Consider the following 24,032-nt stretch of genomic DNA (forward strand, 5'->3'; position numbering starts at 1 on the left):
ACTTATTGTTTATACCCCTATACATATGGGTTATTGACCCAAGCGTGAGGTCAAGGTGACTGGATCTAGGTTCAGTTCTCTTTTGCGAGTTTAAAGTCGCAAAAAAGAGCGAGGCCAATATCCAGCCAACTTGACCGAACAACCTCGGTCAATAAAGGATTTATTATACGATAATTATGGCTTTCGGGGAAATTATTCCTGCGGAATACAGCGGGTAGTCACGAGCGGGCAAGACAGCGCCATCTTGCCCGCCTGGCCATGGGTAGCCAATCACCGCGTAGTATTTGGTTCATCTTGCCCGCTCACGAAGCAAGCCATTTAACAAAATCACCTTACCCATAACCATTTCCAGACTAACCGGGTTGGCCATGACGATAAGGCTAAAACGATGCCATTGAGGCTGAAAATTATAACTTGACGTGCTCAAAAACGCAATTCGTGAACTGCAGCGCAGTCAAGTGAAATAATCAGTGAAAAATTATCAACTCGTCAGTGTTAACGTTGTTTGTTTTCTGTCCCCTATCTCATTTATAAACGAGGTAACAAAGACAGATGAAAGGATCAGGAAAATCACTTACATAGGCTTGAGTTTCTCTATCACTGGAATAATTCTCACGATAGTGTCTTATGTTTATTTCACGTAAGTAATAAAATCACCTAATTTCAGTATAGATTTTTTTTTCTATTTAAACACTTCTCACACCGTTTACAGAGCTTACACTACTTACAATGCTTACACAACAGTACTACACTACTAACATAACTTAAAAAGAGATGTACTACAAATATAAGACTGCGCCACTTATATACTTTACTTACACTATTTATATTATGGTAGCAATAGACCAATTTCGATATATTAAAATTCAGCCTAACACAGTAGACCTCAGAACGAGGCTCTGGGGAATAAACCCCACAAACTCTGTATTTATTCCCCAGAGCCTCGTACTGAGGTCTATTGTTTTAGGCTGAATTTTAATATATCGAAACTGGCCTATTATCATTATGTTTTATTATGCAATAAAATTAACAGCTACGAACAAGACTACGGCTGGCTTAAGGTTACAGTACACCTTCAGGTCGGCAATTTTCTTCAAATTTGGATTTTTGGGCTAAAGTAGTGGTTGAAGAATAATCTCTAATTTCTGAAAAAAAAGTTTGAAAAAGACTAAATATTGGCGGAGAAATGGCGGTTTTACGTTTACGCCGGAAGTAAAAGTTTACCTCTTGATTGACAGCCCTATGGCGCGTAAGCAATCAACCGAGACGATTTTCGCGGAAATTACCTGTACGGATTTCACGATATTGACTCCTCAGTTGATCAGCATTGTCGTTCTGACTACCAAGCATTTTTGGTATTAGGTTTAATTCTATTAAGTTATAAGTAAACATAGACCACGTTAAAAACATGGACCAGTTCGAAAAAGCGGAAACAGCGAAGAACGAATGAAAATACATCAATGAGTGAAGAAGTGGAAGTTCGCCACGCGGATGAACTTAGCTATCGTATAAGGCGGGCAAAAAAATCGAGGTAAGAGAAAAGAAAGGTTCTGTAAAAATTTGGGAACTTGACAGCAATAACAGGGATGCTGATAGAGATGAATTCAATATCGACGAATCGTTGGACTCATTGAGACCCATTGAAATATTATTCATGCACAGTTGACCACGCACAGTTGCTCCGCTGCACTTTCTTTTATTTGTTTTCATTGCCCAGCCACTTTAGCGTGGCTATCCTTTTTCGTCTTCCCCATTTTGCCAGAGTAATCAGCTTCAAGAAAAACCGAGCTACAGCTCCACCTTCGGCGCCATGAACGCATTGCGAAACAGAAGGGTCTTTTGGAGATTCGCGCAAAAATTTCACCAGGAGGTTAACGGTGGTAAACTTTCCCTGCACTGATTGGCTCAGTTATCTGAGAACCCAGTTGAGGGCGTTGGTGGGCGGCGTTTGTTTGCGAGGCAGAAGATTTTTCTGAGCGCTGTTTTCTGGAATAAACTTTTTTGTCGAAGCAGACACTTTAAAGAGTTATAACTCAAAAGGAATTTGTTCAGTTGCCCTCAAATTTGAACAGTAGCTAGTTTAACATATAAACTACAAAAACGTGTCTGCGAATTATTAATTTCGAAATAGCTTTTCTTCGAGAACGATTTGTGTACTCTCAATCTATATTTTTTCAGTCCTATTTCGAAAATGTTCTGTAACTTTTTACTGCAATTGAATATGGCAAAACGCAGACACGTTTTTTAAGCGTTTTGGGCCCTGAAACCGAGGAAAGAATGAAATTGCGAAAAACAAAATTCGCCTTGACTTGTAGCTTTCGAAAAGTGATTCGGGCGCTCCATCTAATGCCCGTGAAAAATTCGACAATTCATTTCATTTCAAAATTCTTAGTATAGTTTGATAGCCAGCTCTATAAGCTTTAATTTGATATAGAAGTTTAGGTATCTACTGCTTAAACTGCACGCGCTACATCGCTTGCACGCGAGACACCCCTAAAGGTGTACGGTAACCTTAAAGAAAAGAGTTACAATAAGAAAGAGTGAAAAGAAAAGGACGAAGCGGAGTGAAACTAAATTTTATAGATGCTGATAATGAATTTTTGATTTTTGGTGAGACAGTTTTTCGACATTTTACGACATAGTTAAATAACTAATTACAGAAACTGAATTAACATTTTATTTTTATGAAATAAAGTGTGTAAACCCCTGGCGTAAGGCCCAAGTTGTCTCCAAGTCTTCAAGAAACGTTGGATTTACGTACCATTTTATTTCATTTCTTTTTTTGATATTATATTTTGTTCTTTCATTTAATATATTTTCTTTTACTATTTTTACCAGCGATGTTCATCAGCCTTACTCTCAAATGAGAATGAGTCTTCATGGATCTCTCGGAGCAGGACAAGTAATCTTTCTTGCCGGAATTTATGCCACAGGAAACACGGTGAGGGGTTTTTCGAGACTTGCTGAATCTATTTGTTGTGGCTTTTGCACGGTGTTGTACAACAGGCAAAGACAAAGTTTGCATACGAGCCAAGTGGCCCATGAGGCTAGAGCTTATCCCGGTTTCTGTAGCATAACGCGACTAGATTGCACCTCAGAGGGTTCTTCAAGTTTGTTTTGCCCGCGCGGGTATTCTGCTGGGACACGCACGCTTACGAGTTTCCAGTACCCCTTGTCAGACCCAATAGTTAAATGTGGTAACCATGACTGGCATAAAATCTAAATCCATTTCCAGCATTTAAACCTAATCAGAGCCGGCTTTAACTGATTTTTCACAATCGTGGGTGGGGATCTACCCTCTTCGGTAACTTAAAGAATATTTCAGGAATGATACTATGGTTCGTCCAAAAGTATTTACAGCGATATCCAAGCAGATGCCAGCTTGGATTCCTGGATTTTCAAAAAAGAGGCAAAAACCATTAAAATAAGTAAAAACCAATTACGATGGACAAGAAATGTAGAAACAACTGCATTAATGTAAAATTACGATAATAAAGACAAGAAGAAAATTCCAGTGATACAAACCGACGTTTCGGTGTATCTTGCGTCATTATTAAGGCTACATAAATAAAGATAAAAAGCTGTTTGTGAAGAGGCTAAGTTGAAGTGAATTTGCATAAAAGAGTGTCAAGCTAATTACATGAATACTTTAGTACGAAGAGAGTCAGACTGCACATTCAGTGCTGGTTTAAGATCTTGAATACACAGCATTTCATTGACAAGGCAGTCGAATTTGTTCGCGTGCTAAGAAATTGGTCAGAAAAGCAGTTTTATGTTCTTTGGAATAATGTTTGTAAATAGATGACGCCTTTTGACGTTGTCCCTCGACGCGCGTGTGAAGGTGGCCCTTTGTGTACCCGACATAACCTGCATGACACAGGTCACACTTGAATAAATAAACAACGCATTGCTGGGTTACGATGTTAGGCTTGGGCTCACGCAGGCTTAGATCTTGTTTAAGCTTCGGCTATTATACGAACAAACCGATGGAGTAGCTATGGGGTCTCTTCATGCAGGTTATGTCGGGTACACAAAGGGCCACCTTCACGCGCGCGTTGAGGGACACCGTCAAAAGGCGTCATCTATTTACAAGCATTATTCCAAAGAACAAAACACAGCTGTTCCGACCAATTTCTTCACACGCTTCAATGTAATCAAGAAATGCACGAACAAATTTGACTGCCTTGTCAGTGAAATGCTGTGTATTCAAGATCTTAAACCAGGACTGAATGTGCAGTCTGACTCTCTTCGTGCTAAAGTATTCATGTAATTAGCTTGGCACTCTTTTAAGCAAATTCGCTTCAACTTAGCCTCTTCACAAACCGCTTTTTATCTTTAAGTATGTAACCTTAATAATGACACAAGATCACCGAAACGTCGGTTTCTATCACTTATATTTCTTGTCTCGTGTCTTTCCAAATCGTTTCTTATATAAAAAAAAAATTCCAAGTCTTTAAAAAGCACGCCATTCAAGAAAAGGTTGACATTGAAAGATTAAGTTTCAAGCACTATGACATGTGATAAGAAATTGTTCCTACGTAAATTTCAACTAAAATTATATGGAGTAGGCCCTCCTATATTAAAGGTCAAAGGTGGACTTGAAGGTTTTCAAAACAAAAAATAATTACAAAGCCGTACGGGAAAGTCGCAAATTATCGATCTCTGGAGGCTCGCGCGAGATCCTCACTGGTACACACGTAGGGTCAAGGAAGCTATTCACATAAGACTTCACCCTAATAACATCAACAGGGATAGTAGAATTGAAATTCCTGAAGCATGGATACCCACGATCAAGAAACACAACAACAGGAGAACGGTACAACAGCGGACCACTGAGGGAACAGCTACTCGCCGGAACAATGGAACAATAGGAGGATCGAAATGCACCAATCGCAGCCGACCTTTGTGATATAAATGATACCGTGCAATCAGTCGACCTTATCGCTTGAAGAAGACTAGCAGTAAGCAGTCGAAACGTCGCGATCTACATCTCAAGTGACTACATCGTGAGACAAACGATAATACACTTAATTAAGTAGAGGCAATTTAATTTATAACCTCTGGTTAATGGTATCAAATTTAGATTAAAATTTCAAATAAGAGAAGAAAGAGTATAGAGACCAGTCTCTTAAAGAGGAGGTTGAAAACTCGGTCTCGTTAAGCGATTCCAGCGGCAAACGTTCATGTCGGCAGAGTAAATAAACTTCAAGACAAATGTGCATTTAATATGGAGAGGATCAAGCTTGTTAGAGCAGTTAACAGCTAAGCAGTAACTAATTTCCCTCGGTTCTTTACAGGGAGCTTGCGTTGCAGTAGCGGCCCTTATGCAGTATTTTCTAATGGCAGCTTTCTGTTGGACGCCCGTCGAGGGAATCTACCTTTACTTGCGTGTTGTCAAGGACAACATCAACAATAAGATGACCATCTATCATATCACGTCATGGTGTAGGTTATTGTGTAATCTTTTTTTTTTTTTTTTTTTTTTTTTTTTTTTTTTCTCACTTATTTGTTGTTACACCTGCTTAACACTGTCAATCGGTTGACATGATTCATGTTCAAGCTAGCATTTTTTCCTCATTTTCTTTTCCATTTTTATATCATTGCAGGTCTTCCTGCTGTTATGGTCGCAATTTCGCTGAGTATTGCTGCAGCAGGGAAAGATGGAATCCAGAGTTTTGTCAGTGACGAATAGTAAGATATGCATTTCTGTTCGGCTCTCATCCCGTTATCCATACTTGATTCATAAGGTTGCCATAATTTTTATTTCCTTTGTATTTAACAATTATTTCACGAGCGCCCATTGGACGTACATGATAGATAGCCGACGAGGAGCAGAAAGCCAAGTTGGTTATAATCATCTCTTATCCAACAAGCGCGAGTGGATTAAAACACCCCCTCCCCGCCCCCAATAAAAATGTAGAAAACTAAACTTAAATAAGAATAAAAACGCCGCAAAAAATAGCGCGTACCCTTACAATATTTGTAGACCATGGTGTAATGGCTCATATACCATGATGGCTAATTATAAAACAAATAAATAAAATAAACTACAATATTTAGAGAGGAAGCCACATCAGCCTTAGCTGGTTTTCATGCGAGCGCTCTATCCTGGTCGAATTGGAATTTGGAGATGTTGGTTTTTGTGGAGGGAAGAAAACCGGAGACCTAAGCTTGGAGAAAAACCCTCGGAGTAAGGCCAGAACCAACAGCAAACTAAACCCACATATGGCACCAGGCCAGAATCGAACCCGGGCCACATTGTTGGAAGCAAGCGCTCTCGCCACTGTACCATTCCTGCTCCATACCTGCTTCTAAGCCAATGAAAACTCCAATAATTCATTATCATCATCCAATGATCCAATTTTTAAGAGATTAATAGCTTCTCAGCCTTTTAACTACCATCATTTAGACACATTAGAGGTGTTTTTTTGTTGTTCGCTGTTCCTTAATGAATTGTTGATTTTGATTCAAGCTGCTGGATGACTTCAGATAACAATCTGATCTGGATATTTGTTGCATTTGTGGCGATGATCGATGTTGTAAGTAAATCTTATCTCGGGTTTATCTAAAAAAGACTGTCTTCTGTCTTAGGTTTCTCATAATCAAATAACTTCAATTGCAATAAATCGATCGATCAAGTTTTTGAAGTTGAGATAAAAAAAACGTAATCGTTTGTAAGGCTTTGAGCTCAGTTAGAGCTCGCGTACTATTCAAAGGCGAAGTAATATGCGTTTGTTCTCGGCCAAACAAATTTCTAGCTTTAAAAGGTAACTGTGCACCAGTAAAGTTGCTTTATTTACTTTTATTTTTTTCTTTCGCAGCTGAAAGCTCCCAGTCTTAGCTTTCAATTTTATCAAGTATTATAAACTTTCTTTATCTTTTATACCAAGGTTAACATATCGATGCTCGTGCGAGTAATTAAGAAAACGACCACAATCCAACCAACAGAAGAGACCCAAGTCAGCAGATACGGTAATTAATAATTTTCAACGAGTACGAAAAGTTCCTCCCAGCTCTCGAGCAGAGCCAATCGATCAATGTACTAATAGCCTGCTTGTGTGTCTTTTTGATTTAAAGGCGCCATTTATAAAAAGCAACTGAGAGTACTGATAACGTTGTCTCCTTGCAGACTTGACATCAAGGCATGCGCGGTGCTGATTCCTTTCCTGGGGGTCACGTGGTTGTTTGCTATCCTGTCGCCTCTGCACAAAGCTTTTGTTTACACTTTTACGATACTTTACTCCACTCAGGTAGGTTTCCTTAATCCTCATTTTAAAAATTTATTTATCATCACAGACGTTTAGGAGTTTTTTTACGGAAAGAATGAGAAAATTCAGTTATATACAGATATTTTTCCATGGTTTAAATTTTTGGTTTCCCGGAATACCTTATCATGCTATCTCTAGCTTATTATGATTAGTTTGATCCTTTACTTTCTTAATAACTGTTTGTTATGTGAGACAAGGAAAGACAAGAAAGTTAAAAAGTAAATATTCAACCCCCCCAAAAAATAAGAGCAAAAAAGCTGCCTTTTTTATCTTTATACAGATAAATATAGAGCTGACGACAAAATAATTTGATGTTCTATATAAAATTAATGCAACCGTTCCTTTCTCTAACAGGGATTCCTGATTTTTTTCTTTCACTGTGTGAGCAACATTCAGGTAAGAGTACCGACCTGCGAGCGGTCGATGAACTCCCTCGCCAGCATGTCGCAATGTTCGAGAAATAAAATTTTAAAATGTTGGGGATAACTCTATCCCATTCGCTTAATTTCACCGGAAAGCAAGTTAAGGAGCATATATACTCAATAAGCTCAAGAGTTTCTCAAGTTCCACGTACAGTTTAGTTTTATGTAAGGGTGTGATAACAGGTTTAGGTCTTATGCTATGATACTTCGAAATATCTATCTTTTGTTGTTGTCTCATTGTAGGCTGTCTGGTGCCTTTACCCTTTAGCCTACATTAGGAAAAACCTTCAAGAAAAGACTTATTACTCGCAGTTTTGCTTGACTTTGTACTATTGTTTCATCCTCAGATTACAGAGCGTATCAGAGCAAGGGTCAACGTTTTCAGGATTGGTCCAAGTGTAAATGCTGGAATCTCTCCTGACAAAACTCCAACAGTTTCGACATATACATAGACATAGCTAATTTTACTTGCCCCCACTTTAGATATCATGGTAACGATGCGTCCCATAGACTTGATAATTAAGCAGAGCCGTCCGCACACGCACAAGCTAGTTTACAGGTGCGACAAAATAACAAACTAAAATGTACATTTGAGAATTAATATCAAACTAAACTAAACATTAAAAAAAGAATAATAACAGTTTAATCGAAGTGATTTCGACATAGTGGTGGCCTTTTATGCAAAGATAGAGAAATTGAACAAAGGTAGCGACTAAAAGTGGCAATCTATTTGTAAATCTTCAGCTGCTATAGTATATTTCAACCCTGAGGATACAGATAAGACTCTTGTAAAAGAAGATTCTCCATTGGTAGTTTGTCCAACCGTAAGGCTATTCAGATAATAGCCTAGGTAAAAGCTCACAGCTGTTAACTTAACGTTTTGCCAACGGTTATTAAATTTAGTCATTTTCAATAGGAAATCTAACACATTCTAGGATCACTTTCAAGTTTGCTTAAACGAGACCCACTACGGCCAAGTCCATCGAAGAAGCCCGGGCAGTTTTGCAGGGTCTCTCGTTTTGTGCGTAGCCTGAATTTCACTTGTAACAAGAATCAGGTCAAAACAAAAATATTTACTTCTGCTTTAACAAATTAAAATAATGATAGTCGTTTTAGTAGTTGTTGGAGAGCTTCTAAAAATAAAATAATGGTCTGCGCTTTCGCTATCCGTATTTACCTTACCAAAATCGGTCTTACTTTGAAAAGAAACCAACAGTGTTATAGCAATAATACCTGATTTTCTTCAGGATCAGTCACAAATCCAGATGTACTTTTAAAGTTGCGGACATACAGATCCCCGTCATTCCCCTGAGAATCCACGTAAAACCTAGATACTTTGAGAACTTTTTGCGTGTGCAGATTTGGGATGTAATCTCATTTAATTTATATTGTAGACCTAAAAAATGCGGTATTTCGAAAATCCGCAGAAAATTTTGAGAGCAAGCCGTGAACGTGCAAAGTTTGTTTAAGATCTACGACTGTTAAACCTAACACAGCGGACAGCATTTCCTCATTGATCACGATCCATACCGCCTGCGCCTAATTCATGAACACGGTCGATTTTATTACGACTTTTCTTTTATCCTACTCGTCTTTGTTGGACAAAAGATTTTCCGTATCCTTGCAATGCTGTCTAGTAAACGGTTTCTTTTACGTCATCGACGGATTGAATAGCAAATGTCGTCACAACGGTGGAATAATACGTCAATCATCTGTCATGCAAGTTGAGCTTATTTAAAAGATGATGCTTAACGTCCTCTTCCAACACAACCATCTTTCGCACAGCCATCTATACGGAAAAAGCAAATTTTCAATGTATGTCGGTGGTGTTTGAAAAAGCATTGGAATCAGAATTGTTACCTTACCTCCGTTTGGTTAATTTCGTAGCAGTGAAGCACGCACAAGGACCATGAAAAACAATTTCAGACTGATGGCGGTCAGAACTCTCTTAGTGATCGTCTTCTTTTGTAAGTATAAACTTCATCTTCTATTGCTGACAATAGTGTTACTTATATACGAAACCCACAACATTCGTTTATCTGAATTGGTCTCAGTTTTGTTTGGATGTTTTGGTTGTCATAAGGTCTACAACCCTGAACAAAATGCGATGAAGCTTTCAGTTTACACCAGACGGTTTTATATTATTCGGCTATCGACTCATTTCTGCGCAATTAAATTTTTTGTATTCCCTTAAGTTAAAAAAAAACAATGGTTTCGGTTAAAAAAGAAAAAAAGCTTTTAGAGTCTTTTAAGTTTGAGTTCAGCTTTAATTTTTTTTCCATGAAAATATAGAGCGTTTTATGAAGTTGGTTTGTGTTCAGGCGCTCACAAGTAATTTATATGAAAGTTAGCTTAACTAAGATGCAAACACAATTTATAAAAAATAATTATGCACAGCTCCAACTTCGCAGCAATTATGATGTAAGCGTTAAACGGAGTGAAGCTCAATCGGCATAATATAGTGTTTATGGTGATTCTGGTTACATTCAGGCTATAGGAGTGTTTCTTCAGGAATTGCCTGCTATTAAACACTTAATGAGCGGAAGTTATAAGGGAGATGTGTTATGGCAGGTGGTTTTTCTAACTACATTGTCTAGTTCGTCCTATTCCCTCTGAATATTTGAATACTTAACATTTATGAAGCTCAGGTGGTTTTCCGCCAGACTGAATTGTTTGGTGCCTGAAGAATAATGTGCATAGACATGTAAATGAAAAGCTACCTACAGTCATGATCACCGTTATCATGGTTAATTTTACGTTATCAACATATGTCGATGTTTTGATATCTTCATAGTCAGTCGGAAACATTTCTGTTGACTGGATTCAAGTTGTAATTATAATGAATGTAAAATACGATGAGGAGACCTATCTCCAGGTTAATTAACTTTTTACATTGACCTAAAGCTTTGTGAAAAAGTTAAATCTAAAATCGTTAAATGATCGCAAGATATATAGAAGAAGGGCTGTTTCCAGAAAAGGTGTTATAATTCTGTTTAAACAATGGGCCCCCTGTGGATTTCTCAAGGATAACTTCATAAGGGGACTTCAATTACAAATTAACAGATCTGCATACAATAGTTTGTTTACATCGAAAGAGTGTTGCTGCTCGCAAGGTAGTTGCTCGATGGATTCGGTTAAGTTAAGCATCAGTAATTTTTTAGTTATAATCTGAAAGAGTTGCTGTAAGCTCGTTGAACTTGGACAGAGCCGTTCTGTCCAAGCTTTCATCTAGGTGACCTAGAGAAAAGCAAGAAGGAGAAACTCACAGCCAGCGACAAGACTTGTGCTTCGACCGTGCAACCTCCAAAAAAGGTTGAAAGTATTGTACTCCATCAAAAGCTCATCCTACTCATGGCCTATTTTGGATCGCCGTTTGATCGATTTTGGTTGCTTCCCTAGCAGGTTATTTTAAAAATTTCCCCACATTTTAGTTCTTTCGCTGGCTAGCGCTTTGTTTCTTTTCTGTTTGCCTTGCCAGAAGACTTTCCTTGGATCCCAATATTTCCCAGTAATGACAGCTAATCTGGCTGTGAAATCATATCCCCCGCGAATTTCAATGGGCTATTTTTAATTACTTGGGGTAACGGTTTCAAGCTTCTGTTTCATCGGTCTACTGCATGACCATGTAAACAACCTCTGATAAGATGTGATAACGTTGCAAAACCTTAGAAGCCAATCGAAAACTGGCTTTATTTTTTCGCCGATTCCCTTCCTTGAAGCGAATTAATAGAGGACTACGTGGACGTACGAAACGCGGCTACAATGTTCCTCGATTATCATTACGTCAAAGCGCTTTTTTGATAATTCAAATACTACTTCTTTTAGGGCTTCTCGTCTGACGAAGATCGACAAAAATTCTATTTGTTATTTCCTCAGTAACCAATGGGAATATCGAGAAAGCCTGAACACAATATTAAAGTCCGTGATCTGCTAAATGACAGGTGAAGTTTGTTTGGTTGTACGTGCGAACATGAAGGCAGCTAATTCAGTTCAGGAAACATTGTCAGTTTTACGTTTCAAGGCTTAGGGGCGCTAATTAAAAGAAGAGATCTTTAAAATATTAATTATCATTTTATTAGTTTTACGGTGCAAAATAAAGTTTATGTATATATGAATACCTTTTCGTGGTTTTTTTAAAAGCGACGCTGGTACGAAATATGTTTTTCAAGACACCTCTGTATGTCAACAGTAAGCTTAATTCAATAATTCTATTCTTACCCCAAATATCTCACTATTTCGAGCAAAAACCTAATATTTTGATCCCTATTTTGAAGTATCGAATCAGAAAAGGTTATTTATTTCAAGGTTTTAAAAATTAAGCCTGCCCCTGTGATGTCTGTCATGTTGTAAAATTTAAACTCCACGGAATTAAGAACACAAAGTTAAATGGTAAAGAGTCTTTGTGGGTCAGACCTGGCCCAGCGTGTTCCATTAGTGGTTTAAACTGTCACGAGATAAATAAATCAAGTCAAGAATCTGGGATATGATAGATGATTGATATATACACAAACCTCACCGAGGGTTTTTTTAGTCGCGTGATATTTGGAGAAGTGTTTTACCCATATATATAGAGAGAGAGACAGAGAGGTTTGTATAGTGACGCCATGTCGGTGCCGCTCTGAGGGGCACTAACTAAAAATTGATGAAACTAAAACTTTCCATGGATTGGTAATTTTCAATTTTGGAAAATGATGACGTCACATGAAAACTGGTAATTATTACATCCATCATTTATCACGGAAGAAGCCTCTATCGACCAGCCCGCGACCAATTTTTCTGCTTTTTAACTCGTATAATGACGATATAGGTATGGGTGGAACACGGCACTTCTTCCGTCCTTCCGTCCTTCCGTTCTTCGATTCCTGTTAACTTTTTCTACATCCGCTGACCAGTAAATAAAGCGGTTGCCGTCGCTTGCGCCCAAGTCGGAAAAGATTTATTCACTAAGCGATTTATATTTGTTTCGGTCTCGGGCGGCAATGTTTCTTATTCGTGGATCATCGTTTCTGCACGAGGGCGAGCATATGTTTTTTAGCTCGAAGTTCTCGCTGTTAAACCATTTCAATGCTGTTCAATAAAAGTAGCACCCTGCATGATTGACCTGAACGTAACACCAGGACACAAGTCTCATGTATACGATTGTAAGGTCTGTAAGGGAAAGACTTCAAGGTTCATCCTCTTCGATTCGACTGTACGGGGAAAGTGTTCGTCATTATTCCCTCGCAATACCATCTGACACTATTGATAACTTAGGGCTCGAATAAGGTTCACATACCTTGAATTCGAGATCGATCGATGTGCTGGACGAATTCTCGAATGATTAAAAGCTTAGCTTCAGGTGATGTTTCAACGGAAAACAAAAGCTGTGTTTTTGGATTCGAACCCATAACCTCTCGGTTGTTCGGCGATCTTTTACTCCTCTGCGCTACATAGGCATCTAAGAAGTACAGCGTAACATATTTATTATATTGCTTTCTACAAAAACGCTGGGTTGTTAAAACAGCAGGCTCATGTAAATAGAGTCGCGCGAAAGTCTTACGAGTCTATGGCTGGTTCCAGCTTATCGTTCAAATAAGTCGTCGCTGACCTCGTTCAAGCGGAGGTGAATTATTGTTTTTCTGGTAATGTTTCTCATTTGTTCATTCGTGGATCTGTTTGAATGTTCGACAATGGCGTCATTCGTCACTCAAGGGAGCTGGAGTAGCGGGAGACTGTACAACTCGATCTAAACTTAATTTTGAGCGACTACGTTAGGACATAAGCTATGAATGGACTCGCTTTATTTAATTGATACAAAAACTCCATTCTCAGCCTTTCATAAATCATTATCCGAGTTCAGTGGCTCACAGCCACTTTGATTATGTTAAGCTTTCGTCAATCAGTGGAGTGTATAGCCGTATAATGCGTCCCTAACTACACTTGCTACATTGGGCCATTAACAGTGACCATTTTTTATGGCTATTCTGACACGGAGAGCATGGCATTCTTCGTGTTCCCGAATTCGAAAGAACTAATCATCAATAGCTATCTTCTTTAATGACAAAAACACTTCACCTAACCGGGTTTAGCACGTGTTCTTCTGCACATTTTGCCGACACGAATATGACATCCAGTTACCTTACGTCTTAATTTCTAAAGTACAGATGTAATACGTCGCAACCGCTTTTGTAGGCTGCCATAGTTCCCATGTCCCTCTACTAATGCAGCCGGTCAGATGGTGTAAACTGTTGAGGACGGCTCAAAGGCATATTGCATGTTGCTGTTTGTAGGAATTGTTTTGGTTGATAAGACACTACAGAAAGTTATTGATCCATGACAAAAGGCAACGTAAAAATGCTGGCCACAGCCTTGCTGTCAATCCTCATTTCGAGTGAGTATCAATTCAATTTTGTTTAACCTTTTGCTCCAGCAACTCTAACAGTGGCCAGTAATCCTACCCTTTCACGACAAAGCAAGTATTTTATGATATAACTGTGACCGAATGAGTTCTATGATATAAGATACGGTCTGTAGGTCAATGAAATGGAAGCTTTCAGAAATACGGGGTTGTAAATGAATGAATGGTTTTATATTACATCCATGTTAACATCTTTGAAACTACAAGCAGCTCCAAAGCGTTTTTCTTCAAAAAGGTCTCGTCTAGATTTTAAATATGTATTTTAGTTCCGTATTATATGACCACTGTGTCCTTAGAAACCACTTCGAGCAAACACTCGACTGCTTTTCTTAGGCATTACATTTCAGACTTCTTCTCACCGAAGTTGTGCCGGACATAGAAGCCTCTGCGCTCCTTTCACTTTCCTTTTAAGCTATTTGACATCAAGTATGTTTGTTACTTTGACGGCATTTCTGGTCCTTTCATCCGAGAAACCGCTAAGTAAAGGGAACCTGTCCTTTGTGATTGACAGGGCACATTGCCGACAGGTGCAAAGGGCTAATCTCTCATGTGTCCGCTCTAAATTTTGATGACAACAAACTACCTACAGTAATACAAGTAGATTAGAAATAGACAACAAAAAAGAAGGCATGAAGTCCGACTCCTAAAAATGTATTATTTATTACCGCTAAAATAAGTTAAATACCTGTCTGAATTATTGTTTGGAATCGCTCATTTTGAAAAGTTCACTTTGGTGTTTGTCTAAGTTAACCACAAAAGTTATTTACTAAGCGTTGGACTAATTCAGAAGAAGTACCTTTGTTTGTTTAAATATGATGCTGGAATTAAATTGATCCCGAATAATAAGTAAGTGTAAACTTAATTCAGTCTTTGCCTACTTTTTCAGAAAACCTATGTTGCTTCTTCGTGTCACATTTGACTTCATGATCAGTCAGTCATTGTATTTAACCCTTCATTAAATAACCTCAAAACAGTTTGCTTGTCGTTTCGACCACTCACCATCCGACTAAACGACTGGTTGTCATTCTAGTTTTCTAAGTTGTGAGCCGAAATTTTATTACATTTCTAATTATTTATGTATATAAAAATACTTAATTTTTAATAATTTCGATACCGCGCTGGCTAATGGTTACAAATACCTGTTCTCTCAAATCATCAATTTGGATACCTTTTATTGAGTAGCTTTCTATTCATGGGCAGCAAAAAAGCTGGCATGCAATCATAAATCAAACGAAAGCACAGGAAAATTCAACAAAGTGGGCTTCAATGTCTCTATTTGACGTTAGCTTTATCTAGGAATTATTATAGTATCTATCGCGACGTTTATCTAATGGTTTTAAGGCAGACTTGCTTTTAAGCAGATCTGTCTTGCTTAAAAGCAAGTCTGTCCCGAGGCAATTTACTGTAGTCGCCATGTTGTTAATTGCCGTCTTACCCACTGGATATATGGAAAGTCAGTAATGTCCTATCTTCTTTAACAAAATCAGCTAGCTATGGACGTCTTGAGACGTCAAGCAGCGCAATCTCATCCCGTAATAATTGTTGTTTCTCCTTTGACTGCGCCCGATCAAATTAAAGCAAGAAACATAAGAACGTCTCTCGACAAAACGTATAGCTTTCTCGAAGTAAAGTTATTGCAGTCTCTGAAGAAAAACTGGACGAAGATAAATATGATATTCGTGATTAAGAAGCAACACACTGCCGTGCTTGCGAACAGTAATAAAACAACCGGAGCCCGACGTCACAATATAGAATGCAAGTAAGCAACATGTTCACGAAATATTTCAACCTTAGTCCCTGGAAGAGCCAACACTTAGGATTGAAAACATATCTTGTAATAGAAGCGAGCCTGAACAAACAAGTACAAGCACACGAAGCAAAGAAGCAAAGAGGCAAAGAAGCAAAGAAACAAAGAAGACAAAGAATGGTCGAGAGAATGAGTTACACGGGTGCCGGTCTAGAGCTATCAGCTTTTAATTTTATGCGTTTTGCAAAATTGTGTGCTTGCCTTTGCGTAAAATAATCTTAATATGGGCAAATAGTGTCCTCGGGAGTGCTCGGTTTTTCTAACTCCATTTATTATGAGCTTTAGCGATGGAAGAGGCATTTTGAATCCGTATTGAACAGACTAGCCCCAAGCTAATTAACAGATCCCCGACCTGCAGACGTTCCCCTGAACATCAACACAGGACGTATTTCCAGAGGAGAAATTAGAACAGCCCTCATTCGACTGAAGGATGCCAAAGCTCCAGGGGTGGATAACAACCCTCATGAAGCATTGAAGGGGGGAGGTTCTTGTACTGTGGAAGCACTGCATACAATTTTAAATTTCGTCTGGGAGAAAGAAGAGATTCCAGACGACAGGAAGAGAGGTCTGGTAAAGCTGGCAAAGAAAGGCGGCCTTAGTTTGTGTGGTAACTGGAGTGGAATAATGTTGCTCTCAATACCCAGCGAAGTCTTCACCCGGGTCATATTGACGCGAATGAAGGTGGCTGTTGATGAAGCCCTGAGAGACGTGCAGGCCGGATTTAGAAAGGATCATTCTTGCTTCGATCAAATTGCCACACTGAGGATTATTGTAGAACAAACAATTGAGTGGTCATTCCCCCTGTACTTGTTATTCGTGGATTTTGAGAAAGTCTTTGATTCTCTGGATAGGGAGGCTATGTGGAGGAATCTTCGTCATTACGGTGTACCTAATAAAATCATCAACTTAACATGCTTAAGGTTCAGTATCAAGGCTTTACTTGCCAATTGCTTCATCGAGGAACTACGACCGAGCCCATCGAGGTCAAGACCGGTGTGAAACAGGGATGCCTTCTTTCACCGTTGCTGTTTCTTGTAGTACTTGACTGGGTGTCGAAGAACACCTATGAGGGTAAATGTTTGGAACCCCAGTGGTCACTGACCCAACGCCTAGAAGACTTGGACTATGCTGACGATCTTTGCTTACTAACACACCGACTAGCTGATATGAAAGTGAAAGGAGAAAGATTACAAGAGACTGGTGGTCAGGCAGGGCTCAAAATCAACATCCAGAAAACAAAGGAGATGCGAATTGGCGTGAAGCAACAAGAATCATTGGAACTTCATGGGGGAGCTGTTGAAAGAGTGTCCGAGTTCACGTATTTGGGAAGCATCATCAATGAAACTATAGTGGAGCTGACGGGGACTTAACAGCCAGGATAAGGAACGCGCAATCGACATTCTCGATGCCTATGCCTTTGTGGAAGGAAAAATGTATCAGATTGCAAACAAAGCTTAAGATTTTCAATACGAACGTGAAGTCTGCCCTCCTGTATGGTTCGGAAACCTGGAAATCGACGTAACTACTGATCAAGAAATTGCAGACATTTATCAACTAGTGTTTAAGGAAGATCCTGAATATCCGTTGGCCAGAGGTCATTTCAAATGAGGAACTATGGGAAAGGACACAACAACATTGTATAGAAGAAAGCATTAAGAGAACAAAGTGGAATTGGATTGGCGTACACTACGGAAGCCTGAGGATAACATCACCCGTTCCGCCCTCGAGTGGAACCCTTAGGGGTTCAGAAGAAGAGGCCGCCCAAAGCAATCCTGAAGGCGAAGTGTGCAAGACGAGCTCGCCAAGAGGAATACCACTTGGAGAGAGGCAAAGAGAACTGCCAAAAACAGAGTTAGGCGGAGGTCCATGGTTGAGCCCTATGCTCCCCATCAGGAGCGAAGATGGCCTAATGTAATGTAGTTTATTGTGAAGTATGGCCGCTATCTCTATTCTGATTGGCCAAGACAAGAATGCTACTTTCTGCAAACAACGGGGTGCGTTGTCAAATGTACCATCAGTTCCGGAGGAATCTCGAAGTAAGTTCATGCCCTCAGTCATTCTAGGATTATGCACGCTAACCAAACAGAAATGAAAATTCCAATTACAGGAGTCACTATTCGCCGGGCAAAAAGCCACCATAGAGAGTGCAAAGTTTGTTCAAAAGTTATGAATCTTATAACATTATTAAGATAATTACATGCATAAAGTTTGTTATATCAACATTAGCCTCCAGCTTAGCAGATACATTACAAAATTTCTCGACATTAGGCTAAGCTTTGCCATATAAATGTGGATTATTTACGAGAAAAGGTGTGTCAATCACACTACTGCCCAACTTGAACGTTATGCAAATATTAGTGACGTTTCAGGGAGTTCATAAATACATACATACACGCATACACACACAATCACCAATAATAATATTATTATACGTATTATTATAGTAATAATAATACTATTATTTTGCCTGACTGCAACTACGGCATTTTTAAACTTAGAGAATCTATATTACGCTTAACAAGAGCTTTTGATAGGGTATGAAATGACGTGTTTATTATTCGTTTGAATTGTTATTTTCATTTCGAATCAGATATCGATGAGTGCGCTAGCAACCCATGTAGGAATGGTGGAACCTGCACCGACCTAGGGAATGGGCTCAAGTGCACCTGTGTATCGGGATTCACAGGGAACCGGTGTCAAACAGGTTAGTGTCTATATTCCTGAAATTCTTTGGAGAAGTGGCATGCAACATTTTTAAAGAGAATCACGAGACCTAGAGTACAGTTTGTCATAACTTATTAAAATAATAGCTCTGAGCGAAGTTCAAGTGCAATTTTGCTACAGAAATACGACAGGTACTTCTTTGGAGTATAATTTACTTAACTCTGGACACATTTATGAATTAGACGTTGTGTCTGGTGTTTTGAGACAGGGCGGGGGCGGGATTTTTAAGCTTTGACACTAAAAAGTGAAGGCAAAGAAACTTAGAGGACCTTGACGATGTCAAGATTATTCAGTGACCGCTGTTCTTAGTTAATGTTCAACAAGATTATTTTTAGAAGCGTGATACTCAATTCGCGAACCGAATGCCATTAATGAGCACATTTACACTCATGACATTTACAAGGCCCTAGGCAATTCAAGTGACGTTTCCTGCGGCTCCTATAAAGCACTCATTTACATTCGTACGCCATTTATGCTGAAGAAGGTTATCGCACTTTTAACCGAAACGTTCACACAAAAAGGTTTTAGTCAGTGTCAACAATTTTTAATTCTCACTACAACAACAACTTTATTTGTATTTGGCTAGAAATTAGAAATTATATGAACAAAAATAAGTTGAAATAAAAAGATTACATGGCTGCCGAAATAACCTTTATGGGCTAATAAAACAGGGAAGCCATCCTTAGTGACTTAAAGTGATTATTTATTTGGGTCAAATATTAAGACAAAATACGAAAAAAGACGTGTAAAAGCAAACACACAAAATGAGCAATAATAATATTATTATACGTACTAGTATAGTAATAATAATACCATTATTATGCCTGACTGCAACTACGGCACTTTTAAACTTAGAGAATCTATATTACGCTTAACAAGATCTTTTGATAGAATATGCAATAACATGTTTATTATTCGTTTTTATTGTGATTTTCATTTCGAATCAGATATCCATGGGTGCCGTAGCAACCCATGTAGGAATGGTGGAACCTGCACCGGCCTAGGGAATGGGCTCAAGTGCACCTGTGTATCGGGATTCACAGGGAACCGGTGTCAAACAGGTTAGTGTCTATATTCCTGAAATTCTTTGGAGAAGTGGCATGCAACATTTTTAAAGAGAATCACGAGACCTAGAGTACAGTTTGTCATAACTTATTAAAATAATAGCTCTGAGCGAAGCTCAAGTGCAATTTTGCTACAGAAATGCCACAGGTACTTCTTTGGAGTATAATTTACTTAACTCTGGACACATTTATGAATTAGACGTTGTGTCTGGTGTTTTGAGACAGGGCGGGGGCGGGATTTTTAAGCTTTGACACTAAAAAGTGAAGGCAAAGAAACTTAGAGGACCTTGACGATGTCAAGATTATTCAGTGACCGCTGTTCTTAGTTAATGTTCAACAAGATTATTTTTAGAAGCGTGATACTCAATTCGCGAACCGAATGCCATTAATGAGCACATTTACACTCATGACATTTACAAGGCCCTAGGCAATTCAAGTGACGTTTCCTGCGGCTCCTATAAAGCACTCATTTACATTTGTACGCCATTTATGCTGAAGAAGGTTATCGCACTTTTAACCGAAACGTTCACACAAAAAGGTTTTAGTCAGTGTCAACAATTTTTAATTCTCACTACAACAACAACTTTATTTGTATTTGGCTAGAAATTAGAAATTATATGAACAAAAATAAGTTGAAATAAAAAGATTACATGGCTGCCGAAATAACCTTTATGGGCTAATAAAACAGGGAAGCCATCCTTAGTGACTTAAAGTGATTATTTATTTGGGTCAAATAAGAAGAGAAAATAAGAAAAAAGACATGCAAGAGCACACACACACACCTACACGCATACATACGCCAAAATGTTGTACCGTAACATTCTCACATCCAATATTCTGTAATATTCTGTAGCAATACCCTTTCATACAAAGAGATAACTACTGCGGAAAAAACATGCGCCTGATATTTTGGACTTGTTCCTGTCCCGCTCCGATGACTTCGCTCATTCTTCTGCTTCTCGCTTGCGAATGTTTTTTCGGTCCTCGCCAGACGCCTGTTCGCAGGCAATTTTCATACCAGTCATCGTCAGAGATCTCTTGGAGGTATGGCTGGCTTATGTTTTATATTCTCTTTGCCGTCCTTCTTCTGGACCTTAATTTTGGGATTGAGCATTTTATTAGACAACTGAAAGGCCTCACCTTTTGATATTTTTATGCCTCTATTGTGTGGAGGGTTGTTTAAGAACCGCATGGCCAGTTATGAGGAGCGACTGTATAATTCGCCATCCCTCGCCCGGGCTAAGGCATAAAATCGCCGCAAAACCTGGTCCAGTTCCATGTCACTCAGCCCAGAAAGCTTTTTATCCACACCTCTCTCATTACATCAGTCTGAAAAAATTACATTGAGTCTATTTTTATTCACACAGAACACTAAAGTTTTCTTGTAAATTGTTTATGTTTTGTACATGTAGCTGTTCAGCTACTTTGTTTATCGTTGCGGTGTATAGGTTTCTAGCTTGTTGCTTAAATTGTTGCAAATGTACAGAAAATTATAATAAATGACTTTCAGTTGAAAAGGTTTAATTTTTTATTGTTTTGTGCTCACCTTCAAATAGTTTCACTCCCCATTTTGTTGTGTTCTTGGTGACTTGTGCCACGGCACGGTCAACGATAACGTCGAGGTCGTCCTTCGATAGCTCGACAAAACGCGACTTTTCAACTGCTTTCGCTTCTTCTTCTTTATTTGGTATATTAATCACGTCTTCAAAACTTTCTGCTGCTTCGCAGAGAACTCCATTATAAATTTCTTCAAGGAAAATGTTTTTCGTCATTCCTAACAAAAATTTTGACTAGAGGTAATGTAGCTAAAAACAATAAAACGCGCTTTTTCTATGTTTTATACTCTGATAAAACATAGGTTTTTGACCGATCAGAGCGAGCGAAGGGTCCTATCTATGTTATAATTAAGGAATAGAAAACATGTTTCACGACTGTTTCTATTCTGTAACATGACATGGTACATTGACTGTATTTGCATAAAGACGTTAAATTTAGGTAGAATGTTCAACTGCACTCAGAACAATCAATGTTCACTGAACTGCAGCGGACCAAAATGTATACAGACATGCGAGGGTGAAAAATGTGATCTGAAATGTGACGGCCAACACTGCGAGCAGACTTGCAACAATGCCCAGGTGTCTAGTCAATATTGCAACAGAAAAAATTGTGTGCAGATTTGCAGCAAGGGTGATTGTAGTCTGGAATGTAACAGAAAAAGCTGCGAGCAGACGTGTTATAATAACAATGGGAAATGTACTCTGAACTGTAACGGCAAATTAAGGTGTGACCGGACTTGCCAAGGTGGTGAATGTAGTCTGGAATGTAACAGAGAACGCTGCGACCAGACGTGTAATAATAACAGTGGGAAATGTACTCTGAACTGCAACGAGAGACGGAGTGACCAGACTTGCCAAGGTGGTCAATTTTTCTGCACCAAAAATGTTATTACCTCCACTAAAGCGCCAACGACATTCTCAAAATTTTACCATTTTTACACTGGTGAGTAGCTGGCCAAATGCGTCTGCGTTGTTGCAAGGGTCTCACTAAGACCAAAGTGGATCAAAGTGTAGAGAAAAAAAGTAAATAGAGCACAATAACTCAAATTGACGTAATTTTCTTCCCCCTCTCCCCCTCCCCCCCCAAAAAAGAAAGACTATTCGATTTGCGACTGTCTTTCAGAGCCCATAGCCTCCGAGCGTGAAATCCTATGTACGAGCAGAAGTTCTCTAGTATTGCTTGAGGATTTTTATTGGTCCGGCTGTGATTTATTATCGCTATATAGGTCCAGAATATATTATCGTTGTTATGCAGGCACTCGGTCTCGTTATAATATCCACAAAAAAATATAAATTATTATGGCACAAACGATAAATAAAAGGTGTACCACGTGATAGCAGCTTTTTTAAACCAATGAAGTGAAGTTAATATGCTGTCAATCACGTAAACCAGTACTTCACGTTTTGCATCAGCCGTTGGGAGACGTTTTTTTCTATGCAGTAGTCATGTGGGCTCCGTTGGACCCAAAAACCTCCATCTGATGTTGAGCTGATTGGACCATCATGTCTAGACCTAATTAGCATAACATATGATGTCATCACGTCACGTCATGCAAAATGAAAAATAACGCCAGACAGTGGCATTTTATTGAACAACTTCATTTCGCAAAAAAATATCTTATATTACAATCGGGACGTGTACGGGTCCTGGTGACCACGTGCCCTGAATTTTCAACTAAATAAATGCATGCGTGTGTTTGTGTGTGCGAGCCAATTGGAGAGTATTTGAGAGAAAGGCTGTTTTTGTAAGGTTGTGCATGGAGGCTTTTTCTCTGTTCTTTTCTCCATGTTTCTGTTCTTTTCCTCAAATTCCCTTATTCATTTCTCTTTGATTTTGAACAATTCTTCAATTTCAGCCACTCTAAACTTTAAGCATGCGATTTCAAATGTGCTGTCCATTGTTCCAAGTCAACACTTGATATAAAATATTTTTATACAGTATAATGCAAATACAAGACTTCCCACTGCCAACCATTTCTCTCTTTCTGTTTTACTAATCCCCTTAAACAAACGAGACTCGAACTAATTTGTCTTATTTACATTTCACTTTTACATTTTACATTTCATAATACTCTACAGGACCAGACTGCAAGTTTATTTAACACGTTGCCCAGCAACGTGAGGTGCTGCCAAGACTATATTAAATTTTGTAAAGACACCAAAAACATTATTTTTAAGAGAGCTTTAGAACACCTGGCATAATTTTAATTATTTATTTATTCATTTACTTATTTTAGCATATCTTAAAACACAATTTTATCTCGTTTACATATAGATATAAATTCTTAAAATTCTTAGATATCTTTTTAATTGTAAATTTAGTTAGCATCGGGCAGGTGAAGAGCCACCCTGTGGATATACTGCCCGAAATGCCATTATTATTATTATTATTATTATTATTATTATTATTATTTCACTACGTGAAATATAATAAAACGTCTGCCTCGCATTTTTCTTTCATCTTTTCCGACATTATTACTGCGCCAAACCAATAAAGTGATTGTGCTTGAGGTCATTGAAACAATCAACAAAAATTAAAACACGAGAGACATTTTTGTGAAATAGAGTTGTTTAAAAAATGTCAAATGTCTGGCGTCATATTTCTTTTTGCGTGACACACATCCATCAATTATCACGTGACGTGATGACGTCATCCCTTATGCTAATAAGGTATCGACATGAAGGCGAGGTTATTACCCTTGCGTGACAATGGACAAAACACAGCTCAACATCAGATCGAGGTTTTTGTATCTAGTCGAGCCCGTATGAACAGCCGTCTGCAGAACAGCAGGAC

At 38.6% G+C, this 24,032-nt stretch overlaps 2 protein-coding genes across 2 annotated transcripts in view; both read left to right on the top strand.

Moving 5' to 3' along the window:
* LOC145495103 (adhesion G protein-coupled receptor L4-like) overlaps positions 1–8,279 on the top strand; it is an 11,814-nt gene extending 3,535 nt beyond the window's left edge. The window contains exons 4-12 of the mRNA XM_081474674.1: positions 540–640; positions 2,839–2,941; positions 5,298–5,445; positions 5,607–5,691; positions 6,473–6,539; positions 6,891–6,959; positions 7,095–7,250; positions 7,623–7,664; positions 8,038–8,279. Of these exons, the coding sequence (XP_081330800.1) occupies positions 540–640; positions 2,839–2,941; positions 5,298–5,445; positions 5,607–5,691; positions 6,473–6,539; positions 6,891–6,959; positions 7,095–7,250; positions 7,623–7,664; positions 8,038–8,142 (876 nt within the window). The 3' untranslated portion in view covers positions 8,143–8,279. The remainder of the gene's footprint in view (positions 1–539; positions 641–2,838; positions 2,942–5,297; positions 5,446–5,606; positions 5,692–6,472; positions 6,540–6,890; positions 6,960–7,094; positions 7,251–7,622; positions 7,665–8,037) is intronic.
* A 1,092-nt stretch (positions 8,280–9,371) lies between these two features.
* LOC145494464 (adhesion G protein-coupled receptor L4-like) overlaps positions 9,372–24,032 on the top strand; it is a 41,976-nt gene continuing 27,315 nt past the window's right edge. Inside the window, exons 1-3 of the mRNA XM_081473935.1 lie at positions 9,372–9,657; positions 18,485–18,598; positions 19,566–19,679. Coding sequence (XP_081330061.1) covers positions 9,600–9,657; positions 18,485–18,598; positions 19,566–19,679 — 286 coding nt within the window. The 5' untranslated portion in view covers positions 9,372–9,599. The remainder of the gene's footprint in view (positions 9,658–18,484; positions 18,599–19,565; positions 19,680–24,032) is intronic.

The sequence above is a fragment of the Orbicella franksi genome, chromosome 8 (assembly GCF_964199315.1).
Source record: "Orbicella franksi chromosome 8, jaOrbFran1.1, whole genome shotgun sequence".
NCBI lineage: Eukaryota > Metazoa > Cnidaria > Anthozoa > Scleractinia > Merulinidae > Orbicella > Orbicella franksi.